At 43.7% G+C, this 27,820-nt stretch overlaps 1 protein-coding gene and 1 pseudogene across 1 annotated transcript in view; both read left to right on the forward strand.

The window, feature by feature from the left end:
• The window catches only part of ube2r2 (ubiquitin-conjugating enzyme E2R 2), a 185,934-nt gene extending 159,786 nt beyond the window's left edge, over positions 1-26,148 (forward strand). The window contains exons 4-5 of the mRNA XM_070868076.1: positions 11,444-11,578; positions 24,920-26,148. Of these exons, the coding sequence (XP_070724177.1) occupies positions 11,444-11,578; positions 24,920-25,139 (355 nt within the window). The 3' untranslated portion in view covers positions 25,140-26,148. The remainder of the gene's footprint in view (positions 1-11,443; positions 11,579-24,919) is intronic.
• On the forward strand, positions 1,401-1,576 carry LOC139251442 (U2 spliceosomal RNA; annotated as a pseudogene).
• Positions 26,149-27,820: the final 1,672 nt, after the last annotated feature.

Below are 27,820 nucleotides of genomic sequence, written 5' to 3' on the forward strand. Positions count from 1 at the left end.
CATTTGAAGGACCACCGAGACTCCATTATATCTAGTCCACAGACACTGCATCACATTGCCCCAACCCGAGTCCACAGACACTGCATCATCACATTGCCCCAAGCCAGCCCAGGGAGTGTGCAGGACTTGTCCTCAGTATGCAAGCGTGGGTCAGTGCCACCAGTGGCAGTTGCCCGAACTGAGTTGCCTATAAGGCCTGCCATTCGCTCCTCCGGGTCCGTAAGTGGCAGAGTATGGGGCAGACCGCCGCCTGTTCGCACCTGCTTGCGGCGATTGTGAGATGACTTTGCCTGCAACGATGAAAATGGTTACCAGAGGGTCCATCTGCTCTTGTGGCCACCAAAGCACTTGTATCATACTGTCTGAATGTAATAGAGTCCTCTATTTAATGGCCTTGGAAGTTGCACGTGGTTCATTAGGAGGATATCGAAGTGAGGAGCCATCTTATGAGATCTGAGAAAGCAATCTTAATGTGTAAAGATCATTTGTGGCAAATAGGGTGCCACACTAAGCCTACCTATGTGTCATGCATTTGAGGAGGCAACAGCATGAGAACACATAGTATGTCAGATTTATAGTTTACGTAATAAAGGAGTGCATCAAGAAAAATTGTACTCACTTCTGACCTTACAAAGATCATTAAACTTTTTCCGGAACTGTTTCCCACTTCTGGCCACTGAGTTAGAGGCAGAGACCTCCTCAGCAATCTCTCTCCAGATTCTGTTTAAAAATGGCTGGCAGGGGTCGAGATCCATCCCTCCCGTGTAGTTCCTGCCATCTCCTCTCCACAAGAGCTTTGTTTGCCTCTTGTGAAAATTATCTGGCATGCATGGGTGGAGCTGTGGAATACGAAAGGGCAGAAAACGCTAGTGGGAGTTGTGTACAGATCGCCAAACAGTAGTAGTGAGGTTGGGGACAGCATCAACAAGAAATTAGGGATGCGTGCAATAAAGGTACAGTAGCTATCATGGGTGACTTTAATCTACATATAGATTGGCTAACCAAACTGGTGGTAATACAGTGGAGGAGGATTTCCTGGAGTGTATTAGGGATGGTTTTCTAGACCAATATGTCGAGGAACCAACTACAGGGCTGGCCATCCTCGACTGGGTGATGTGTAATGAGAAAGGACTAATTAGCAATCTTGTTATGCAAAGCCCCTTGTGGAAGAGTGACCATAATATGGTAGAATTCTTTATTAGATGGAGAGTGACACAGTTAATTCAGAGACTAAGGTCCTGAACTTAAGGAAAGGTAACTTCGATGGTATGAGACATGAATTGGCTAGAATAGACTGGCAAATGATACTTAAAGGGTTAGCGGTGGATAGGCAATGGCAAACATTTAAAGATCACATGGATGAACTACAACAATTGGACATCCCTGTCTGGAGTAAAAATAAAACAGGGCCTTTTGGCTAAAATCAAGTGTAGTATCTGTTCTTATCAGTTTAATATCCCCTATGGGGACATGATATTGAATTAATTTTTGGACAGGGAGCTGGATCAGGGGCATGCCCCGTCCACTCCATACACCGACCTGGTATTGCAATATTTCCAGGAACGGTGCAACTTCGACTCTCGGCCTTTTGGCCTAAGATCAAACACATTGGCGCAAAGTGATCTTTGGCGTTAGAGTTGATCTGGAACGAAATTGGATTTAAAAAATAAATAAATAAATAAATAAATAAAACAGGGAAGGTGGCTCAACTGTGGCAAACAACGGAAATTAAGGATAGTGTTAAATCCAAGGAAGAGGCATATAAATTGGCCAGAAAAAGAAGCAAACCAGAGGACTGGGAGAAATTTAGAATTCAGCAGAGGCAGACAAAGGGTTTAATCAGAAGGGAGAAAATAGAGTATGAGAGTAAGCTTGCCGGGAACATAAAAACTGACTGCAAAAGCTTCTATAGATATGTGAAGAGAAAAAGATTAGTGAAGACAAACGTAGGTCCCTTGCAGTCAGATTCAGGTGAATTTATAATGGGGAACAAAGAAATGGCAGACCAGTTGAACAAATACTTTGGTTCTGTCTTCACGAAGGAAGACACAAATAACTTTCCGGAAATACTAGGGGACCGAGGGTCTAGTGAGAAGGCGGAACTGAAGGATATCCTTATAAAGCGGGAAATTGTGTTAGGGAAATTGATGGCATTGAAGGCCGATAAATCCCTGGGACCTGATAGTCTGCATCCCAGAGTACTTAAGGAAGTGGCCCCAGAAATAGTGGATGCATTGGTGATCATTTTCCAAAAGTCTTATCGACTCTGGATCAGTTCCTATGGACTGGAGGGTAGCTAATGTAACACCACTTTTTAAAAAGGGAGGGAGAGAGAAAACGGGTAATTAGAAACCGGTTAGCCTGACATCATTAGTGGGGAAAATGTTGGAATCAATTATTAAAGATGAAATACCGCATTTGGAAAGCAGTGACAAAATCAGTCCAAGTCAGCATGGATTTATGAAAGGGAAATCATGCTTGACAAATCTTCTGGAATTTTTTGACAATGTAACTAGCAGAGTGGACAAGGGAGAACCAATGGATGTGGTGTATTTGGACTTTCAAATGGTTTTTGACAAGGTTCCACACAAGAGATTGATGTGCAAAATTAAAGCACATGGTATTGGGGGTAATGTACTGACATGGATAGAGAACTGGTTGGCAGACAGGAAGCAGAGAGTCGGGATAAACGGGTCGTTTTCAGAATGGCAGGCAGTGACTAGTGGAGTGCTGCAGGGCTCAGTGCTGGGACCCCAGCTATTTACAATATACATCAATGATTTAGATGAAGGAATTGAGTGTAATATCTCCAGGTTTGCAGATGACACTAAACTGGGTGGCGGTGTGAGCTGTGAGGAAGACGCTAAGAGGCTGCAGGGTGACTTGGACAGATTAGGTGAGCGGGCAAATGCATGGCAGATGCAGTATAATGTGGATAAATGTGAGGTCATCTACTTTGGGGGCAAAAACACGAAGGCAGAATATTATCTGAATGGAGGCAGATTAGGAAAAAGGGGAGGTGCACTGAGACCTGGGTGTCATGGTACATCAGTCATTGAAAGTTGGTATGCAGGTACAGCAGGTGGTGAAGAAGGCAAGTGGTATGTTGGCCTTCATAGCTAGGGGATTTGAGTATAAGAGCAGGGAGGTCTTACTGCAGTTGTACAGGGCCTTAGTGAGGCCTCACCTGGAATATTGTGTTCAGTTTTGGTCTCCTAATCTGAGGAAGGACGTTCTTGCTATTGAGGGAGTGCAGCGAAGGTTCACCAGACTGATTCCCAGGATGGCTGGACTGACATGAGAAGAGACTGGATCGACTGGGCCTGTATTCACTGGAGTTTAGAACGATGAGAGGGGACCTCATAGAAACACAAAATTCTGACGGGACTGGACAGGTTAAATGCAGGAAGAATATTCCCGATGTTGGGGAAGTCCAGAACCACAGGACACAGTCTAAGGATAAGGGGTAAGCCATTTAGGACTGAGATGAGGAGAAACTTCTTCACTCAGAGAGTTGTTAACCTGTGGAATTCCCTACTGCAGAGCGTTGTTTATGCCAGTTCATTGGATATATTCAAGAGGGAGTTAGATATGGCCCTTACGGCTAAAGGGATCAAAGGGTATGGAGAGAAAGCAGGAAAGGGGTACTGGGGTGAATGATCAGCCATGATCTTATTGAATGGTGGTGCAGGCTCGAAGGGCCGAATGGCCTACTCCACCTATTTTTTATGTTTCTATGTCCTCCTCCACCCTCAAAATCGAATAATAAAATGGCTGGTTCAGCCTCGGTTGTACTGCACATGCGCGCGACCGCGCCCTACATTAGCATTTGCGATCGGACAGCAGACCAGAAGCACGGGAAGAGAAAAAAATTTTTGCGTTTGCGCAAAATGTTGATTTTTTTTAAATTTTAGGGTAGGAACTTTCAGCTCCGGCGCCCGACTTCTGTGGTGCAATTTAGCGCTAACGCCCATCATGTGCTTTCATTTGATGAAAGTTGCGTGCTCTGGCGCTAACGCTAACCCGACGCTAAAATTTTGATTTTGCCACGATTTGTGCCCGGAAACAGGTGAAATCGCAAAAAGCCAGCACAAACTCTCCAAATACATTGTAACTATTGATCCTTACCAAACAAGATATTCCTGATCCAAGCCTTGAAATCCAGGTGTTGTAATGTGTGTATTTCAACTTTGGAAGTGCTGCCACAAATAAGGTGATCTCTTTTCCTGTTAAATAAAAAGCACATTCATTTGATTTGCCACACAATCAGTCTGGCCTGGATTTTGCTGTGAGTGGTGAAGAAAAGGCTTTCGCCGTTTACCTCGCATACAATTGCTCAGATACTTTTTGCGGGATTGTCAGTGGAGATTTCTTGTAACCAAGGGTCTGATCCAGTTCGGCATCCTCTACAGGGGATTTATGATGCCAGTGAGCAGACCAAGCAGTAGGGAAGCTCTTCAACCAATCAGATTGAAGAATCCTCACTGAGGCACGCAGACTGCAGAGTCGGGATAAATGGATCCTTTTCGGATTGGAAATCGGTGGTTCGTGGTGTGCCACAGGGATTGGTGCCGGGACCACAACTGTTTACAATATACATAGATGACCTGGAAGAGGGGACAGAGTGTAGTGTAACAAAATTTGCAGATGACACAAAGATTAGTGGGAAAGCGGGTTGTGTAGAGGACACAGAGAGGCTGCGAAGAGATTTAGATAGGTTAAGCGAATGGGCTAAGGTTTGGCAGATGTCGGAAAATGTGAGGTCATCCACCTTGGGATGACCTCACAGTAAAAGGGAATATTATTTGAATGGGGAGAAATTACAACATGCTGCAGTGCAGAGGGGCCTGAGGGTCCTTGTGCATGAAATCCCAAAAAGTTAGTTTGCAGGTGCAGCAGATAATCAGGAAGGCGAATGCAATGTTGGCTGTCATTGCGAGAGGGATGGAGTACAAAAGCAGGTAGGTCCTGCTACAACTGTACAGGGTATTGGTGAGGCCGCACCTGGAGTACTGCGTGCAGTTTTGGTCACCTTACTTAAGGAAGGATATACTAACCTTGGAGGGGGTAGAGACGATTCACTAGGCTGATTCCGGAGATGAGGGGGTTACCTTATGATAGATTGAGTAGACTGGGTCTTTATTCGTTGGAGTTCAGAAGGATGAAGGGTGATCTTATAGAAACATTTAAAATAATGAAAGGGATAGACAAGATAGAGGCGGAGAGGTTGTTTCCACTGGTTGGGAGACTAGAACTAGGGGGCACAGCCTCAAAATACAGGGGAGCCAATTTAAAACCGAGTTGAGAAAGAATTTCTTTTCCCAGAGGGTTGTGAATCTGTGGAATTCTCTGCCCAAGGAAGCAGTTGAGGCTAGCTCATTGAATGTATTCAAATCACAGATAGATAGATTTTTAACCAATAAGGGAATAAAGGGTTATGGGGAGAGGGCGGGTAAGTGGAGCTGAGTCCACAGCCAGATCAGCCATGATCTTGTTGAATGGCGGAGCAGGCTCGAGGGGCTAGATGGCCTACTCCTGTTCCTAATTCTTATGTTCTTATGTTCTAAACCAGGAAGTAAAAAAACAGGAAATTTAAATCATTGTACAGGAAGCAAAATAAAGATTGGGACGTACACAGGGGATGAAGGGAGAGATATAAGAGAAAACTTTTAACATTTATTTTAAATTTTATTTTTTTTTAGAAAATCTGCAACATTAATTTTCTTAGGGAATGAGACTTCACATTTGTAAAATTAATTTTTCAGGTCCAGAGAGGTTGATCAGCAGTAATTAACTCTTATTATGCCATTAAACACTCAGTTACTCTTGATTGCACTAGCCCCAACATTTTCATCCATCTATATTATGAGATTAGTGTGTATTTAATCTTAAATTCACGCCATGACAGTGATTTCTGTGCAGATTCCATCAGCAAAGACTGCAACAGCGCAGACTGTGGAGGAGCAGAGAATCACTGACATCAACTTCTGGATTTCCACGTTTAACTGGGCATGTGCGGATGCCAGAAGTTGCTATCAGTTTTACCCTGTAATAACGGCGAGCACTGATGGCCTTGCCATTGTTGATACAGCAAAATCCAATCCAGTGTTAAAAGCTGGACAATCGTGGCCGCACTTAACGGCCTTTAGATTTTTGTTCCTATTCTTGTGCTTCATTATTTGTAAAACCCCTCAAAAGCAGACATTTTAGCATTCAGGTTGGTTTTAAATGATTCCAAAGTTTTCATCTTCAATAATCTATCCAGGAGTCTGTTCCATGCATTGAAGAAGATTTTTGTGATATCAGTCCTAAATATGTATTGTGCTAGTTTAAACTGTGTCCTCTTGTTCTACGCTCATAATTTAGTTGAAGTAATCTTCTGGATTTATATTTCTCATACAGTTTACTATCTTGTATACTCTAAGGTCACCTCTCCAATGCCTCCTTTCAAGGTTGAAATTTCCACATTTCCCAAGTGTTTCCTCAGAACTCAGCTCTTTAACGCTCTGCACTCTCTCCAATACTTAAATGTCAAGTTACTCAGCAAAAATTTGGTTTATATATTTTTTTTTAATTTAAAGTGTATACAAGAATTTTCCAGACCAATTTTCCTGCAGTTTCAAGCTACCACCTGGATCAATGTGGCTTCACAATCTTCAGTCAGGAAACAGGACAGGTGCAAGCAAACCACACAATAGAGTCTGCTTTCACAACTCATGTAGTTTTGAAGCCAATGTTCCCTATAATTTATTTTTGGTTGTGCGGCCCCTTCAAACTTGCGCTGTTTTTCCAATGAGAAACCGGCAAACGGCCTGCACAGGAGCTTCAGACAGCAGCGTGACTGCGCAGCTAAAGGGGAACATTGCTCGTAACTACTTACAGCAGTTAAATTCTAAGAAGGAATGTTTCAAGAATTAAGTATTTTATTTTGTTAATGCCAACAAATTATTGTCATTCTTGCCCTTTTTCCCTATATCACAGAAAGCAGCGTGTCTGATTTTGAACTTGGTTTATCCTTCTGTCACTTGAAGACAGTCACTCAGGCTTTTGCCAATGTTGGGGAGGAGTTAAACTAATTTGGCAGGGGGATGGGAACCTATGCAGGGAGACAGAGGGAAGTAGAATGGGGACAGAAGCAAAAGATAGAAGAAAAGTAAAAGTGGAGGGCAGAGAAACCTAAGGCAAAAAGGGCCACATTACAGCAAAATTCTAAAGGGGCAAAGTGTGTCAGAAAGACTAGCCTGAAGGCTCTGTGCCTCAAAGCGAGGAGTATTCGGAATAAGGTGGACAGATAGCAGTTAATGGGTATGATGTAATTTGCATCATGGAGACATGGCTCCAGGGTGACCAAGGCTGGGAACTCAACATCCAGGGATATTCAACATTTAGGAAAGATAGACAAAAAGGAAAAGGAGGCGTGGTGGCATTGCTAGTTAAAGAGGAAATTAATGCAATAGTAAGAAAGGACATTAGCTTGGATGATGCGGCATCGGTATGGGTGGAGCTACGGAATACCAAGGGGCAGAAAACGCTAGTGGGAGTTGTGTACAGACCACCAAACAGTAGTAGTAAGGTTGGGGACAGCATCAAACAAGAAATTAGGGATGCGTGCAATAAAGATACAGCAGTTATCATGGGTGACTTTAATCTACATATTAATTGGGCTAACCAAACTGGTAGCAATGCAGTGGAGGAGGATTTCCTGCAGTGTATTAGAGATAGTTTTCTAGACCAATATGTCGAGGAACAAACCAGGGAGCTGGCCATCCTCGACTGGATGATGTGTAATGAGAAAGGACTAATTAGCAATCTTATGTGAGACTCCTTGGGGAAGAGTGACCATAATATGGGAGAATTCTTTATTAGGATGGAGAGTGTCACAGTTAATTCAGAAACTAGAAGGAACTTAAGGAAAGGTAACTTCGATGGTTTGAGGCGTGAATTGGCTAGAATGGACTGGCAAATGATTCTTCAAGGGTTGACGGTGGATGGACAATGGCAAACATTTAAAGATCACATGGATGAACTTCAGCAATTGTACATCCCTGTCTGGAGTAAAAATAAAACGGGGAAGGTGGCTCAACCGTGGCTAACAAGGGAAATTAAGGATAGTGTTAAACCCAAGGAAGAGGCATATAAATTGGTCAGAAAAGGCAGCAAACCTGAGGACTGGGAGAAATTTAGAATTCAGCAGAGAAGGACAAAGGGTTTAATTAAGAGGGGGAAAATAGAGTACGAGAAGAAGTTTGCCGGGAACATAAAAACTGACTGCAAAAGCTTCTATAGATATGTGAAGAGAAAAATAATAGTGAAGACAAACGTCAGTCCCTTGCAGTCGGATTCAGGTGAATTTATAATGGGGAACAAAGAAATGGCAGACCAATTGAACAATACTTTGGTCCTGTCTTCACGAAGGAAGACACAAATAGCCTTCCGGAAGTACTAGGGGACCAAGGGTCTAGTGAGAAGGAGGAACTGAAGGATATCCTTATTAGGCGGGAAATTGTGTTAGGAAAATTGATGGGATTGAAGGCCGATAAATCCCTCTGCATCCCAGAGTACTTAAGGAAGTCGCCCTAGAAATAGTGGATGCATTGGTGATCATTTTCCAACAGTCTATCGACTCTGGATCAGTTCCTATGGATTGGAGGGTAGCTAATGTAACACCACTTTTTAAAAAGGGAGGGAGAGAGAAAGCGGGGAATTATAGTTAGCCAAACATCAGTGGTGGGGAAAATGTTGGAATCAATTATTATAGATGAAATAGCAGCGCATTGAAAGTAGTGACAGGATCGGTCCAGGTCAGCATGGATTTATGAAGGGGAAATCATGCTTGACAAATCTTCTGGAATCTTTTGAGGATGTAACTAGTAGAGTGGACAAGGGAGAACTAGTGGATGTGGTGTATTTGGACTTTCAAAAGGCTTTTGACAAGATACCACACAAGAGATTGATGTGCAAAATTAAAGCACATGGTATTGGGGGTAATATACTGACGTGGATAGAGAACTGGTTGGCAGACGGGAAGCAGAGAGTCGGGATAAACGGGTCCTTTTCAGAATGGCAGGCAGTGACTAGTGGAGTGCCGCAGGGCCCCCAGCTGTTTACAATATTCATCAATGATTTGAATGAAGGAATTGAGTGTAATATCTCCAAGTTTGCAGATGACATTAAACTGGGTGTCGGTATGAGTTGTGAGGGGGACACTAAGAGGCTGCAGGGTGACTTGGGCAGGTTAGGTGAGTGGGCAAATGCATGGCAGATGCAGTATAATGTGTATAAATGTGAGGTTATCCACTTTGGGGGCAAAAATGCGAAGACAGAATATTATCTGAATGGTGGCAGATTAGGAAAAGGGGAGGTGCAAGGAGACCTGGGTGTCATGGTTCATCAGTCATTGAAAGTTGGCATATAGGTACAGCAGGCGGTGAAGAAGGCAAATGATATGTTGGCCTTCATAGCTAGGGGATTTGAGTATAGGAGCTGGGAGGTCTTACTGCAGTTTTACAAGGCCTTGGTGAGGCCTCACCTGCAATATTGTGTTCAGTTTTGGTCTCCTAATCTGAGGAAGGTCGTTCTTGCTATTGAGGGAGTGCAGCGAAGGTTCACCAGACTGATTCCTGGGATGGCTGGACTGACATATGAGGAGAGACTGGATCAACTGGGCCTTTATACATTGGCGTTTAGAAGGGGATCTCATGGAAACATACACGATTCTGATGGGACTGGACAAGTTAGATGTGGGTAGATTGTTCCCGATGTTGGGAAAGTCCAGAACCAAGGGATACAGTCTTAGGATAAGGGGTAGGCCATTTAGGACTGAGATGAGGAGAAACTTCTTCACTCAGAGCTGTCAACCTGTGGAATTCCCTACCGCAGAGTGTTGATGCCAGTTCATTGGATATATGAGGGAGTTAGATATGACCCTTACGGCTAAAGGGATCAAGGGGTATGGAGAGAAAGCAGGAAAGGGGTACTGGGGTGAATGATCAGCCATGCTCTTATTGAATGGTGGTGCAGGCTCGAAGGGCTGAATGGCCTACTCCTGCACCTATTTTCTATGTTTCTATGTTTTTTATGTGGCCACATGATATGGAAAAACTGTCCTTCAGATTTAATAATTCTTATAGGAATTGCCTTGCCCTTATTATGTGCTCCTCTTTGGCGCCGAGAGCATGCAAAAATCAAGCGCAGGCAGCGGAAGGAGTGTGCGGCAACCCAGACTCCCAGCCCACCCTTTCCTTCAACCACTGTCTGTGACGGAGACTCTGGTTCGCGTGTTGGACTGTACAGCCACCTAAGTGCTCATGCTAAGAGTGGAAGCAAGTCTTCCTCGATTCTGAGGGACTGCCTATGATAATGAGGAAACCTGCTGTAAGAAAATTGAAAATATGCAACAAGCGGTAGTTATTTGGCCTATCACGGCTGTTGGAGTCAGCCCTGGCTTAGTACCAATTTTGCCACTGTGTCAGAAGGTTGTGGGTTCAAATCCCACTCCAGCGATCTAAGCATGAAATCCAGGCTGGCATTCCTGTGCAGTACTGAGAGAGGCCGTCTTTCGGATGAGACGTTAAACAGAGGCTTAGTCTACTTTTTCAGATGCATATCCCTCAACACCTAGAAGCAGATTATCTGGTCATTATCACATTGCTGTTTGTGTGACATTGCTATGTGCAAATTGGCTGCCGCATTTCCTACATTACTACAGTGACTACACTTCAAAAGTACTTAATTGGCTGTAAAGCACTTTGGGACATACTGAGGTCATTAAAGGCACTATATAATTGAAAGTCTTTATTGATTCCACAGATCATGTACAATTTTAACCATTAGGCATTTGACCCAACTTATTTTGTTGTCGGAGAAGGGAGTTTGTTTTTAAATCTGATCCTAAATCCTTACTTTAAATTTGTGCGAAGTTTGATTTTTTTAAAAAACATCCTGCAAGTTTAATAATAGAAATAGATGTGATAACACTGATAGTCTTGCTGTAGAAGTATCGAAGGCAGGACAGGCACTGCTCACAGGCTGTGTTGGCACATCTTGCTGCTGACATGAACATCAATTGCAGGCCCCCTTGTCTGCTGTCTTTTAGAGAATGTTACCTGTAATTTGGGGGCAAAGGACCTGAATAAGATGGAACCTTCTTTCTCAAAAAAAACTGACTGAAAATAAACCTCTCCCTGCTTCATAGTTGATTTTCTAAATTGCATGTGGGACAGTGTAATAATCTCAATGCTGATGCATCATTTGTCCTGCTATTTTCAGATGTACATTTTTGTGGTTTAGAAGGGAGGTAGTGTTATATAAATGCTTAAGTTAAATATAAAAGATGTGGTGCTTAATGTGCTTTTTAAAAATATGTGGCTTTAAAAAAAAGTACAAAAATTAATAAGCCAATTATACAGGAAGTAACAGTTTTGTTTTAACCCTATTCCCTCAGGACTATACTTTTAAGTGTCATCTCCTTACTGAACGAACCAAACACATTCTCACCAGCAAATGTGGATGCCTCCGTCATGTTCAGAAAATGGAGGGATAGCAAAGGGAAAGACAAAGAATATGCTGAAATCATCAGGTAAGAAATTGGGAGACAAATGAATTGTGAAGTCTTAAAATAGAGATGCGTTCTCCTCTCCTCTTTCTTCCTCCCCGCCCTCCAACATCTTGCACTGCTGCCCAGCTTTGAGCTGGAATTCTGACGGATGCGGTCCTGGCCTGCAAGACCATCAGTAAGCCGGGGCCATTGGAGGGAGCAGTGTGTGGGGGCATACCACTGCAGGGAGCAGTGCGTGCTGCTGCAGGAGGGCGACTGCTGCAAAGCCAGGTCGCTGATTGCAGAGTGGGCAGGCACAGCAGGAAAGGCGAAGGAGCGGCAAGAGTTTGTAGAAGGAAGTGACCGGGGCCCGGAAGAGGCGAGGGCCCAGGGGCAGCACGGGCCAGCCCATGCTGCTATATATGTGCGCACTAGGTTATGCAGCAGAGCTGGTCTCCAGTCGTCTTGGTTAATCCTTGCCACTGGACCAAGACCCAGCTCTGTCAAGCCCATGTGGTGGCTGGTGTGCAACGGTCACCACACATTAAAATAATCCACGCACAGGTACCTTCCACTCTCCAAGATATAGTTCTGGATCTGGAATATTAGGTTCTTCATTGAAACTCCTGTGAACTCATCCCTTTTTGGCGTGGAAGCAAGTCATCCTCGCTTCGAGGGAATGCCTATTATGATGATGATGATGATGGTTGTCAGCTATTGAATCGTGTATTCCCTGTAATCATTTATCCTTAAAGCAGGTTTTGGAAAATCTTACTGTTCAATCGGAATATCCAACCACCCTAAAATTGAATGTAACTAGAAATCTAGTTGTGTGTTTACTTTGAGTTTAAAAGGGAGAAGCTCCAGTGTCAGATCAAATTGACTTAAATGGAAATTAAATACATGTGCTGCAATATTATGTATACAAGTATTACTCTTATTTTATGCACTAAAAATGCATTAAAGAGAGATACCTGCACACTTAATGGTGTCCCTCACTCATCCTTTGTTCCAGGTTTTTATTATTTAGACCTGTTTTGTAGCAGCCTGGAAGCAAAACATGTCTATTAAATATTAAAATTCTATTACCACATTGTATTTCAAAATACATTGAAAGCCTCCATGTTTTTTCTGGGAAAAATTCATATTTGTTTAATATTAACACCATAATGCCTTGTATCTTGAACAAATCAATAAAAATTGAAGCCTGTAAAACAAGGTTTAAAAAAATATTAGGGCTGTAAAAATCCAAAAAGAACTGGGGCTAGTAAAACTTTGAAGAAACAGGGCCCTCTTTCTCACTCCACCCCCCCTCCCCTGGCCTGTTGTGGACATGATTGAGGAGTATTGTTATACCCCTGTTGCGATTCATGCTGTCACATCAGGAGGAATTCTATACAAAACTCTACTTGTAAACTGACTAGTAGGTGCACATTGTCACTTAAGTATTATCAGAAATTAACCAGAGTAGATTTCACCTTTTGCAGACAACTTTTGGATTTTAAATGGGATTGATTTGCAGGTAAAGAAGACTGGCTTTATGAACGTGTTCAGTTATCCTGTTTTGTTTGGAAAGGAAGGGCCATGCATCAGTTTCATTGTTAGGCTGCCTTGCACAAATGTTGCAATTTGTTAATTATGTTGTGTTTGTAACCATAAGGTTACGCAGTTAATATAGGTTGTACTGGGAAAGCACCCTTTCCAGTTGTGGTTGACCACAGAAAAGTTCTTAAGCTATGTTCTTTAATTCTGCCTGCCCACAACCCTCCAATCCCTCCCGCCCCCACCACCGTCAAAAATTGCTGAGGATATCTAGGTTATTGTGCTGCCTGCTTCAATCAAACTTATCTTTAGCTTCTAGTCCATTAGATTTTAAACTTGGGACCTGATAGATTCTTCCAAATGCAAGCACCACATCAGTAATAAAGACGTTTGTTCCTGTGAAACTGAGTAACTTTCTTTTAATCCTTTTAATCAATTTGCATGACTACCATTAAAATTATACAAAAATTACCAACGATGTAATGGGTCTTAGTTTAAAATGGTGTTCATCGATCTGGTTCAGTTCAAACTCTGGTTTAGGTATAGCTGGCATTTCCTACCATAGGGATAAGTTAATTTTCTCCTGCAAGCTCATTTTGTGCTCTCTCCATGGCCAAAATAATAGCAGGCACTAATATATGTTCTTACTATACAGTATAAATGCACACGAGGTCCATACTTGAGAAAAGATCACTCTGTGACCAGTTACCTTTATTACCAAGACCTCAAGTGATGAAGGTGGGTGGAGCTTCCCCTTTTATACCGGAAAGTCCAGGTTAGGAGTATCTCCCACAAGTTCACCCCCTGTGGTCAGTGTTCTCAAGGTATACAACTTCGATCAGCTTATACATGGGTTACAATGTCAGTTGAATACATGACATCACCTCCGCCCCACAAAGTCTTATTGGGATCACAGGTTAAGTCTCTCTGATGGTTTACGCTCCCTTGTAGAGCGCCTGAGTTGGGGCTCCGGTTGTGGGTGCTGGCCTGAGTGTCTGCTGTTTGCGGTGCCTCAGGCCTGTCCGGACTGCCCACAGTGACTGGGCTCTCCTCCACTTGGTTCCGGTGTTCGGTCACCTGTGGTGGAGTAAACTGTACATCATGTTCTTCCTCTGCTTCTTCTATGGGGTTGCTGAACCTCCTTTTAGTTTGATCCACGTGTTTGCGGCAGATTTGTCTATTGGTAAGTTTAACTACCAAAACCCTATTCCCCTCTTTGGCAATTACAGTGCCTACAAGCCATTTGGGCCCTGCAGCGTAATTAAGGACAAAAACAGGGTCATTGACATCAATACATCGCGCCCTCGCATTCCTGTCATGGTAGTCACATTGTGACTGACGCCTGCTCTCAACAATTTCTTTCATAGTAGGGTGTATAAGGGATAACCTGGTTTTGAGCGTCCTTTTCATTAGCAGCTCTGCGGGTGGAACCCCTGTGAGCGAGTGTGGTCGGGATCTATTGGCCAACAGGAGACGTGATAAGTGGCTTTGTAGAGAGCCCTCTTGGATTCTGAGTGTTTGATTATCTGCGCAGCTCATTCCGCCTGGTCGTTTGAGGCCGGCTTGAATGGTGCCGTTCTGACATGGTTGATTCCATTGCCTGCCATGAAGTCCTGAAATTCAGTGCTTGTGAAGCACGGGCCATTGTCGCTGACCAAGACATCCGGTAGACCATGGGCGGCGAACATTGCCCGTAGACTTTCGACCGTGGCAGACGATGTCCTTGAATTTAAAATGGCACACTCAATCCATTTGGAGTAGGCGTCTGCTACAACCAAAAACATTTTTCCCATGAAAGGACCTGCGTAGTCCACATGGATGCGTGACCATGGCTTGGCGGGTCAGGACCAGGGGCTAAGGGGGGCTTGGCGGGCCAGGACCAGGGGCGAAGGGGGGCTTCCCTGGGTGCGTTGCCCAGCTGAGCACACGTGTTGCACCTGCGAACACACAGTTCCAGGTCTGCATCTATCCCTGGCCACCAAACGTGTGACCTGGCAATTGCCATCATCATGACAATGCCCGGGTGTTCATTGTGAAGTTCTCTGATAAACACACCTCTGCCCTTCTGGGGCATGACTACTCGGTTTTCCCACAGGCAATCGAGAGTTCATCCTTGCACCTATGAAACGGTTTAAACTCTCAGGGCATTTACAGCTTTTACAGATATATAAAACGGAAAAGAGTGACTAAAGTAAATGTTGGTCCCTTAGAAGATGAGAATTTAATAATGGGAAATGTGGAAATGGCTGAGACCTTAAACAATTATTTTGCTTCGGTCTTCACAGTGGAAGACACAGAAACCATGCCAGAAATTGCTGGTCACAGGAATATGGGAAGGGAGGACCTGGAGACAATCACTATCACTAGGGGGGTAGTGCTGGACAGGCTAATGGGACTCAAGGTAGACAAGTGCCCTGGTCCTGATGAAATACATCCCAGGGTATTAAAAGAGATGGCGGAAGTTATAGCAGATGCATTCGTTATAATCTACCAAAATTCTCTGGACTCTGGGGAGGTACCAGCGGATTGGAAAGCAGCTAATGTAACGCCTCTGTTTCAAAAAGGGGGCAGACAAAAGGCAGATAACTATAGGCCGGTTAGTTTAACATCTGTAGTGGGGAAAATGCTTGAAACTATCATTAAGGAGGAAATAGCGGGACATCTAGATAGGAATAGTGCAATCAAGCAGACGCAGCATGGATTCATGAAGGGGAAATCATGTTTAACTAATTTACTGGAATTCTTTGAGGATATAACGAGCATGGTGGCTGGAGGTGTACCGATGGATGTGGTGTATTTAGATTTCCAAAAGGCATTCGATAAGGTGCCACACAAAAGGTTACTGCAGAAGATAAAGGTACACGGGGTCAGTGGAAATGTATTAGCATGGATAGAGAATTGGCTGCTAACAGAAAGCAGAGAGTCGGGATAAATGGGTCCTTTTCGGGTTGGAAATCGGTGGTTAGTGGTGTGCCAGAGGGATCGGTGCTGGGACCACAACTGTTTACAATATACATCGATGACCTGGAAGAGGGGACAGAGTGTAGTGTAACAAAATTTGCAGATGACACAAAGATTAGTGGGAAAGCGGGTTGTGTAGAGAACACAGAGAGGCTGCAAAGAGATTTAGATAGGTTAAGCGAATGGGCTAAGGTTTGGCAGATGGAATACAATGTCGGAAAGTGTGAGGTCATCCACCTTGGGGGAAAAAAAACAAAAAAAGCGACTACTATTTGAATGGGGAGAAATTACAACATGCTGCGGTGCAGAGGGACCTGGGGGTCCTTGTGCATGAATCCCAAAAAGTTAGTTTGCAGGTGCAGCAGGTAATCAGGAAGGCGAATGGAATGTTGGCCTTCATTGCGAGAGGGATGGAGTACAAAAGCAGGGAGGTCCTGCTGCAACTGTACAGGGTATTGGTGAGGCCGCACCTGGAGTACTGCGTGCAGTTTTGGTCACCTTACTTAAGGAAGGATATACTAGCCTTGGAGGGGGTACAGAGACGATTCACTAGGATGATTCCGGAGATGAAGGGGTTACCTTATGATGATAGATTGAGTAGACTGGGTCTTTACTCGTTGGAGTTCAGAAGGATGAGGGGTGATCTTATAGAAACATTTAAAATAATGAAAGGGATAGACAAGATAGAGGCAGAGAGGTTGTTTCCACTGGTCGGGGAGACTAGAACTAGGGGGCACAGCCTCAAAATACGGGGGAGCCAATTTAAAACCGAGTTGAGAAGGAATTTCTTCTCCCAGAGGGTTGTGATTCTGTGGAATTCTCTGCCCAAGGAAGCAGTTGAGGCTAGCTCATTGAATGTATTCAAGTCACAGATAGATAGATTTTTTTAACTAATAAGGAAATTAAGGGTTATGGGGAGCGGGCGGGTAAGTGGAGCTGAGTCCACGGCCAGATCAGCCATGATCTTGTTGAATGGCGGAGCAGGCTCGAGGGGCTAGATTGCCTACTCCTGTTCCTAATTCTTATGTTCTTATGCCCCGTTCGTGGCTGCCCAGTCCCCATTCAGGACACATTTCTTAACTAAAGACAGTAGCGGGTCTTAGGCCATCTTAGACTGGGTGTTGTGTAATGAGAGAGGATTAATTAGCAATCTTGTTGTGCGAGGCCCCTTGGGGAAGAGTGACCATAATATGGTGGAATTCTACATTAGGATGAGAATGAAACCGTTAATTCACAGACCATGGTCCAGAACTAAAAGAAGGGTAACTTTGAATTGGCTAGGATAGATTGGCGAATGATACTTAAGGAGTTGACAGTTGATGGGCAATGGCAGACATTTAGAGACCGCATGGATGAACTACAATTGTACATCCCTGTCTGGAGTAAAAATAAAAAAGGGAAGGTGGCTCAACCGTGGCTATCAAGGAAAATCGGGGATAGTATTAAAGCCAAGGAAGTGGCATACAAATTGGCCAGAAATAGCAGCGAACCCGGGGACTCAGCAGAGGAGGACAAAGGGTTTTATTAGGGCAGGGAAAATGGAGTACGAGAGGAAGCTTGCAGGGAACATTAAGACGGACTGCAAAAGCTTCTATAGATATGTAAAGAGAAAAAGGTTAGTAAAGACAAACGTAGGTCCCCTGCAGTCAGAATCATGGGAAGTCATAACTGGGAACAAAGAAATGGCAGACCAATTGAACAAGTACTTTGGTTCGGTATTGACTAAGGAGGACACAAACAACCTTCCGGATATAAAAGGGGTCAGAGGGTCTAGTAAGAAGGAGGAGCTGAAGGAAATCCTTATTAGTCGGGAAATTGTGTTGGGGAAATTGATGGGATTGAAGGCCGATAAATCCCCAGGGCCTGATGGACTGCATCCCAGAGTACTTAAGGAGGTGGCCTTGGAAATAGCGGATGCATTGACAGTCATTTTCCAACATTCCATAGACTCTGGATCAGTTCCTATGGAGTGGAGGGTAGCTAATGTAACCCCACTTTTTAAAAAAGGAGGGAGAGAGAAAGCAGGGAATTATAGACCGGTCAGCCTGACATTAGTCATGGGTAAAATGATGGAATCAATTATTAAGGATGTCATAGCAGCACATTTGGAAAGAGGTGACATGATAGGTCCAAGTCAGCATGGATTTGTGAAAGGGAAATCATGCTTGACAAATCTTCTGGAATTTTTTGAGGATGTTTCCAGTAGAGTGGACAAGGGAGAACCAGTTGATGTGGTATATTTGGATTTTCAGAAGGCCTTCGACAAGGTCCCACACAAGAGATTAATGTGCAAAGTTAAAGCACATGGGATTGGGGGTCGTGTGCTCACATGGATTGAGAACTGGTTGGCAGACAGGAAGCAAAGAGTAGGAGTAAATGGGTACTTTTCAGAATGGCAGGCAGTGACTAGTGGGGTACCGCAAGGTTCTGTGCTGGGGCCCCAGCTGTTTACATTGTACATTAATGATTTAGACGAGGGGATTAAATGTTGTATCTCCAAATTTGCGGATGGCAGTGTGAGCTGTGAGGAGAATGCTATGAAGCTGCAGAGTGACTTGGATAAGTTAGGTAAGTGGGCAAATGCATGGCAGATGAAGTATAATGTGGATAAATGTGAGGTTATCCACTTTGATGGTAAAAACAGAGACACAGACTATTATCTGAATGGTGACAGATTAGGAAAAAGGGAGGTGCAATGAGACCTGGGTGTCATGGTACATCAGTCATTGAAGGTTGGCATGCAGGTACAGCAGGTGGTTAAGAAAGCAAATGGCATGTTGGCCTTCATAGCGAGGGGATTTGAGTACAGGGGCATGGAGGTGTTACTACAGTTGTACGGGGCCTTAGTGAGGCCACACCTGGAGTATTGTGTACAGTTTTGGTCTCCTAACTTGAGGAAGGACAATTCTTGCTATTGAGGGAGTGCAGCGAAGGTTCACCAGACTGATTCCCGGGATGGCGGGTCTGACATATCAAGAAAGAATTGATTAACTGGGCTTGTGTTCACTGGAGTTCAGAAGAATGAGGGGGGATCTCATAGAAACGTTTAAAATTCCTACGGGTTTAAACAGGTTAGATGCAGGAATAATGTTCCCAATGTTGGGGAAGTCCAGAACCAGGGGTCACAGTCTAAGGATAAGGGGTAAGCCATTTAGGACCGAGATGAGGAGAAACTTCTTCACCCAGAGAGTGGTGAACCTGTGGAATTCTCTACCACAGGAAGTTATTGAGGCCAATTCACTAAATATATTCAAAAAGGAGTTAGATGTAGTCCTTACTACTAGGGGGATCAAGGGGTATGGTTAGAAAGCAGGAATGGGGTACTGAAGTTGCATGTTCAACCATGAACTCATTGAATGGCGGTGCAGGCTCGAAGGGCTGAATAGCCTACTCCTGCACCTATTTTCGATGTTTCTATGTTTATTTGTCCAGACTTTAATCTGACGGGCTGTCACAGGAGAGCCTTCGCTTTCGAAAGCTTCAATAGCCATGACCATCTCAGCATCATGCTCAGCTGCCCTCTCAGTGGTGGCTAGTGGTAGCCTGCTGAGTGCATTGGCACAGTTTTCAGTGCCCGGTCTGTGCTGAATTGTGTAGTCATAGGCGGCATTCGCATTTATGGCCTTGTCGGCCAAAAGGGACGTTAGGGGTTTGTGATCTGTCTACAGCTCCAATCCCTGCCAAACAGGTACTGGTGCATTTTTTTTTTACTGCATATACACATGCCAGCGCTTCCTTTTCTACCATCCTGTAGCCCCTTTCTGCCCGGGACAGACTTCTGGAGGCATAAGCTACTGGCTGTAACTGACCATTGACATTCACATGCTGCAACACACACCCGACCCCATAGGACGACGCTTCACAGGTTAAAACTAGTTTCTTACACTGGTCATATAACGCTAACAGTTTGTTGAAGCATAACAAATTGCGTGCTCTATCAAAAGCCCTTTCCTGGCTGTTCCCCCAGACCCAATCGCGACCTTTGCATAGGAACACGTGTAGAGGCTCTAACAGCATGCTCAATTTGGGAAGAAAGTTGTCAAAATAGTTCAGGAGCCCCAGGAACAAATGCAGCTCCGTCGTGTTACGGGGTCTGGGTGCTCCCTGGATCGCATCCGTTTTGGATGCAGTAGGTCTGATCCTGTCTGCTGCTACCCTCTTCCCCAGGAATTCTACCTCTGGAGCTAAGAAGACGCACTTGGCCTTTTTCAGTCACAGCCCTACCCGGTCCAGTCTGCGTCGCACCTGCTCCAGGTTGTGGAGGTGTTCTTCGGTATCGCGTGATGAGGATGTCGTCTTGAAAAACCACCGTCTTGAGGAGGCTTTCCATATTTCGCTGAACGATCGCAGCAGCCAAACGAATTCCGAACGGACATCTGTTATACTCAAACAGCCAACCCCTTGTGTGTCGTGATGGTGGTCAGCTTCTTCGACTCACTCGCCAGCTCCTGGGTCATGTAAGCTGAGGTCAGGTCCAATTTTGAAAAGAGTTTGCCACCGGATAGCGTCGCAGAGGTCCTCTGCTCTCGGTAGGGGTACTGGTCTTGGAGTGACACACGATTGATGGTGGCCTTGTAATCGCCACATATCCTGACCGACCCATCCGCCTTGAGCACCGGCACGATCGGGCTCACCCAATCACTGAATTCGACTGGCGAGATGATGCCTTCCCTCAGCAGGCGGTCCAATTCGCATTCTATCTTTTCCTGCATCATGTACGGCACCGCTCTGGCCTTGTGGTTACTGGCCTAGCGTCCGGGTTTATGTGAATCACCTACCTTGGACCCCATGAAAATGCCAATGCCGGGTTGAAATAATGAGTCAAATTTGTCCAGGACCTGTGAGCATGATACTCGTTCCGCAGAAAAAATTCCATTGACATCGCCCATTTTTGTTCACGACAGTAAGCCAACTCCTCCCCAGTAGTGCGGGACCGTCCCCTGGGGCAATCCGGAGTGGCAACCTGTTCTCCGAATCTTTGTGGGTCATGATTACCGTGGAGCTGCCCAGCACTGGAATTATCTCCTTTGTATATGTTCGTAGCAGTGCATCAATCGGCAATAATTTTGGCCTCCTGGCCTTGGACACCCACAACCTTTCGAACTGTTTGATACTCATCAGGGACTGGCTGGCCCTTGTGTCTAGCTCCATTAATACTGGGATGCCATTGAGGAGCACTTTCATCATTATCGGTGGCGTCCTGGTATATGAACTGTATATGTGCTCCACATGAACTCGCTGAACTTCAGCTTCCGGCGATTTCCCACAGTATTCATTTGGCCTCGTAGGGCTTACATCGGGCCCGTCCTCCTCGTACATCAACCTGGCTGCAGGCTTCCTGCACATACGTGCCAAGTGACCGCTGACGTTGCAGTTTCTGCAGGTATATTGCTGATACCTGCAAAATCCGGTTGGGTGTTTGCTCCACACCTCCAGCATGAGCTGGAGGCCCCGTTGTTGGAAACAAAAGGTCCATTACCAGTCGATCGTCTCTGACTGTCTCTGTAACTGTCCTTAAGCGCACCATTAACAGGTGTTGATGGCCCCATTACTGGCCGCATTGTGCATTGCGATGGCATGAATCGCCGTTCAGCTAGCCATTGTCTCTGTTGAATTCCCCCTTTGGGTTCGACTGCATGCTGGAGCATGTCCAATTGCCCTTGTCTGCCTAGAGAACTGTGTGCCGCGTTAACAATGTTGACTCCCTGGTCGTTTGTCGCATTTGAGTCACGATTTTTTGCCATATATCATTCTGGTCTCTTCCTCCCATGAGATAATTGTCTGGCTATCATAGCCGCCGCTTCCAAGGTCAAGTCTTTGGTCTCAATCAGTTTCCTGAAAACCCCAGCGTGCCCGATGCCTTCAATAAAAAAAGTCTCGCAGCATCTCCGCTCTGCATGCATTTGGGAACTTACATAGACTCGCCAGTCGCCGGAGATCTGCCACGAAGTCTGGAACGCTTTGCCTTCTCGCCGCTGGTGCATGTAAAACCGATGTCTCGCCATGTGCATGCTGCTCACCGGTTTAAGGTGTTCCCCAATGAACTTACTGAGCTCTTCAAATGTCTTGTCCGCCGGTTTCTCTGGCGCTAGAAGGTCCTTCATCAGGGAGTACATTCTGGATCCACAAACCGTCAGGAGATGAGCCCTGCGTTTGTTGGCCGAATCTTGTCCCAACCATTCCTTAGTGACAACTTTGCTGTAGTCTCTCAATAAAGTCGTCCCAACCATCACCAACACAGTACCTCTCTTCTGTGCTGCTAGTGGCCATGCTCGTGTGGTTTAAATCCCAGTTTCTCGTCGCCAATAATATGTCCTTACTATGCAGTATAAATGCACACGAGGCCCATACTTGAAAAAAGATCACTGTGACCAGTTACCTTTATTACTGAGACCTCAAGAGGCAGACGGTGGGTGGAGCTTCCCCTTTTATACCAGAAAGTCCAGGTTAGGAGTATCTCCCACAAGTTCGCCCCCTGTGGTCAGTGTTCTCAAGGTATACAACTTAGGTCAGCTTACACATGGGTTACAATGACAGTTGAATACATGACGGGCACAAAAGCATTAGTATGCAAACTGGCTGAAGCTGTAAAAGGAGCATCATAAACCACAGTAGTGGGATGTGCAATACTGTTGGTGTGCCCCACAAAGCAAATTAATATCGTGCCACTATTCTGCAGTTCCTAGTTTGAAGCTTGCAAAAATTGAAAGGTCTAAATGCTAGTAATCAAGCAATAGATTTGGCTGTTTGATTCTGCATTTCAAGGGACTGAGAAAATACAGCCAGTTGGAAAATGCGCCTTTTGATTTGGGCTTGTCTTTTGGCTATAAATGTACAAACTTTGGCCAAGTTGCACTAAGAAATGCCCCAGCATGTGTTTTTCTAATTAAAAACATCTTTCTCTATAACCTTTTCCCACCAAAGCTTGACATCTTTCCTTGGGTGTAGTGCCCTGAATCAGACATAATACTCCAGCTGAGGCAAAACCAGTGATTTATGAAGATTTAGCATAACTTGCTTCTGCACTCTCTGTCTCCATTTATAAAGCCCAGGATCCCATATGTTTTTTTCAACCGCTTCCTCAACTTGCCCTACCACCTTCAAAGGTTTGTGTATGCAAACTGTTCCTGCACCTCCTTTATATTCCACAATTTAGTTTCTATTGCCTCTGCTCATTCTTCTTTCCAAAATGTATCACTTCACACTTCTCTGCATTGCATTTAATCTGCCATGTTTCTTCCTATTTCACCAGTCTGTTTATGTCCTGAAGTCTGCTACTATCCTCTTCACTTTACCACATTTTTGAGTTTTGTTATCTGCAAACTTTGAAATTATTTTTCTGCTTCAGCTTCAAACCTATATAATCCATCTTGCAAACTACCAGTTTTAACATTTTCAGTCATTATATGAACTTCCAGCTCAGTTTTTTTTGTGGGAAATGTTGTGCTCATTGAGGCGGGGATGTTAGCATTGGAGAACGGAATTTTTTTCCGTCCAGGTATAGTGCAGCAAGAATTGGGATAAACCTTTCCTTTTCTTGGCTCCAACAATGCAGGATACTGTACTCCTGTACTGTTTTTAACTTTTCCAGTCCCCTAGCAACCATTTGCTTTAACCTTTCTGGTGTGACTGCCAATTTTATGGTACTTTGTGGGGAGTTTTATGCTCTTCCTGGGCCCACTTGGAACTGGGTTGACACTGCCCAAACTTATCCTGGGGTCTCAATAGTGTGAATTCTGCAGTTCCTTGCCTCTGGTTCAGCTTTCAGTCTGGTCTGAAGTCATGGCTGCCGATGTTGTTAAGGGGGAGGTGCCATTTGGTATCACAGAGTAACCTGAGAGAATGAGGCTTCTGACAGGTAAGAAAATTTACTTATTAAATGGGATTTGATTAAAAATAAGCTTCTGACATATTCCAGTGTAAAATATGCAAGTATTTTGAATAAAAGGTAAACCCCCTATTCTTAACTTCATCTTTTACCCCAAAAAAGTGCTGTGATGACAGCTGCGAACTCTTATTTGATGTCTAAAATTACTGCTATATTCTTGGGGGTTTGACCTTTTATTGTAATTTTTACAAAAGTAGTCAAAAAGGCTAATGGGATGTTGGGCTTTATCTCAAATGGGGGTTGGAGTACTGACTCTGCACAACTGATGCTTCAATTGTGCAGAGTCTTGGTCAGACCCTATCTTGAATACTGTTAAATTTTGGACACCACATTTCAGGAAATATACATCAACCTTGGTGCAGATTTACCAGAATATCCCTGCTTAAAGGGTTAAATTGTGAGGATAGGTTGCATAAAACCTGGTTTGTATTCTGTTCAGTTTATAGGGTTCTTTGTTGCAGACCAGCAAAACCTTGTTGTATTAATGCAAGTTTAAAACCACATAATCATGTGGCATTTATCCAGTGTCCGGTTTCAGATTTACAACTGCTCACCAAATTGCTCAAGTCATTTTCTGTTAATCCCATAATTACTGAAATATGATTTTAGCTAGTTTTCTTTGTTTTTGGAAGGTATTTTGTAAGCTAATTAAGGTCTTTAAAATGACAAGATTCAATCGGGTAGATACAAATAAACTATTTCCACTGGTGAAAGAATCCAGAACAAGGGGCGCAATCTTAAAATTCGAGCCAGACCATTTAGGAGTGAAATCAGGGCGTGGTTCTTCATGTTGTGCAGATGGAATGAGTGGGCTATCTGATAGCCAAGCAGTTTGAGGTGCTGTCAATGTATGAAGTGGACGGAGAGGTACAATGAATGTTGATTTCTGCACAGTGAGGTACTTTCTGTTCTACAGATTGAAATGGAAATTCAGTGCACTTAACCTTAGCATAAGTCAATTATTTATTACCATCTTACTGCTTTCTTGTTAGGAAACAAGTGCTCTCAACCAAGGCTGAAGCTGAAAAGGATGGTGTGAAGGTTCCAACCACACTGGCTGAATATTGCATCAAGACCAAAGTGCCTTCCAATGACAACAGTTCAGACTTGTTTTATGATGATTTGTATGATGACGATATAGACGAAGAGGAGGAAGAGGAAGAAGACGCTGACTGCTACGATGACGAGGACTCTGGAAACGAGGAGTCATGACGTACACAGGCCAGAAAGGGAGCAGCACTAACCTAGCAACAGCCCAGCACAGAACTTGTCACCTGCTGCATCCTGTTGTGTGGGTCTTGAAATGCTCCTTTTTAATGGACCTCTTAACTCCACAGATTGTCTATGAAGCCTCCATACTATAATCCCACTATATCATGTAACTGGATCTGCTCGTTCTCTTCAAAAAAAATTGTTCACACCCGGTTCTTACGCCCTTCCTGTCATGGAAGCCTATGTAAGCCCAGTAATTTGATTTTGTTGGGGGAGGGGGGTGAGTGGGGAAATATGGAGACTTGTAGCACTCAGTAGTAAAATGGACTGCCAAGGTTAAGCTGCTCCTGTCACATAGTGTGCACCTCTTGATATTTTTTCTTAACTATGTGGTGAAATATTCTTTTTGGGGGGGGGGAGATTGGGGAGTGTGTAGCCTACTGCTTTTTGATTCTTAAATATGTTAATCTCTAGATTTTCCTTTGGCAGTTTTTACAGTCCTCGAGTACACTGCATTCTCCATCAATTTGCATTTTGAGGTTTTTTTTTATTGTAGTTGTAGAAGTTCTATCATTAGCTGAGCTCAATCAAGTTTTCTCAATTTCTTTTTTTTAAATAAATTGTGGTCAAAAAGTCCCTGAATTTGGTTTAAAAATGGTCACACCTAATATTAGTGCTGATGTTTGCTAGATCTTAGCTTATTTATTTTTTTTGCAGTCGCTGGATTTTTCACTTGACAAACACGTTTACATGATGTAAAGCAATGATAATAGATCAGAGAATTATATTAAATAGAGAATTGGAAACCAATACAGTGCACTAAATAACATGATAGTTCTATTTCCAGCTGAGATTCCTTGACTTTTTCTTTTGTTCTCTTCTGCAATTTTTTTCTTCCTTGTAGGAATCTAAAGCATTTTGTGTTGTCTCCTGCGCTATAGATTACTTTGTCTTTGCATCTACTAATAAAATGTGAATAAAAATGCTGGTTTTGTTATGAAATATACAGGGTTTTCATTACTTTTCAATATACCTTAAGTTAGCCATTTACTAAAATTTCAGTTTCCCATTTAATAAAATTGCTGTCAGAAATTGAGTTTGTTACATTGATGAGCAGCTGTAAAGACCTAGCAACATAATTGTCTCAACCTAGCTTTGTGGTGATGAGATTTAGGGAACTCTTTTCTCATGGGCCTCTGAAGTTTTCAAGCAGCTCTGATGAAGAAGTCACAACAAACTTTAAAGATCAAACAGAAATATTTTAAAGATGCAAGGAAATGAAAATGTGATGTGAGCTCTCCAGTGACTTACTTGGTGAATACAGCACATTACAAGGTATACAGCAGTGCAGACCGAGAAACGAGACTTGATCACTGGTCTCTGATGAGTCACATCTTCATCAACCATGGCAATGATGCAGTACTGAAATTAGTCTCAGTCCTCTTGGAACTAAAGAGGAAATAGCAGCCAGAACTACCACTTCTAATCATTATTTAGTGTCAAAGATGCGCTCTCTTCCTGAGCATTGTGTTACTATCGGGTTAAAGTGGTGAGGGACCTTGTGGTCAAAAAACTTGCTGATACTTTGTGAAGAATAGCCATTTGGATAAGGTAGTAAAAGGATTCTGGGGCCATTGAACCAAATCTAAGCATGAGTAGCAACTTCAGCAGAGAGGAGACAAAAGAAAAATAAATGTTTTAAGAACAAGGAGAGTAACAAACTTGTCCATTGTTGATTGGAATCAACAACAAAAAAATTTGGATTTATACACAAGACTGGTCATCCAAATTATACCAAACTAGGATTGATGGATGCAACTCAGAAATTACAGAATGTGTTGGATAAAATGTCAGTGAGCAGAATAATGGCAGATGAAATTTAATGCAGACAAAATGAACTGGTTCGGAAAAAAACACAGCATGTACTTCTGAATGGAGTTGACATTGAGACTAGGATAAGAGGCCACGGATCAAACGAGTAAAAAGCAAATTTAGGACTGAAGCGAGAGATTTCCTTTACTCAGAGGGTAATTAATACACAGAATGGACCGAGGAAAACCTTGAAATCATTTAAAAGTTGGATGGTGCAAGACTTTAAGATCATTCTGGATGGATGAGCTAAGATGGGTCAAATGGCCTTCCTCGTCCATAATTACCAGACTGATTCCCGGGATGGCGGGACTGACCTATCAAGAAAGACTGGATCAACTGGGCTTGTATTCACTGGAGTTCAGAAGAATGAGAGGGGACCTCATAGAAACGTTTAAAATTCTGACGGGGTTAGACAGGTTAGATGCAGGAAGAATGTTCCCAATGTTGGGGAAGTCCAGAACCAGGGGACACAGTCTAAGGATAAGGGGGAAGCCATTTAGGACCGAGATGAGGAGGAATTTCTTCACCCAGAGAGTGGTGAACCTGTGGAATTCTCTACCACAGAAAGTTGTTGAGGCCAATTCACTAAATATATTCAAAAAGGAGTTAGATGAAGTCCTTACTACTAGGGGAATCAAGGGGTATGGTGAGAAAGCAGGAATGGGGTACTGAAGTTGCATGTTCAGCCATGAACTCATTGAATGGCGGTGCAGGCTAGAAGGGCCGAATGGCCTACTCCTGCACCTATTTTCTATGTTTCTATGTTTCTATCTTGCCAGTTGAAAATTAGTCTTTAAAAGGCAATTCTA

This window comes from Pristiophorus japonicus, chromosome 2, assembly GCF_044704955.1.
Source record: "Pristiophorus japonicus isolate sPriJap1 chromosome 2, sPriJap1.hap1, whole genome shotgun sequence".
NCBI lineage: Eukaryota > Metazoa > Chordata > Chondrichthyes > Pristiophoridae > Pristiophorus > Pristiophorus japonicus.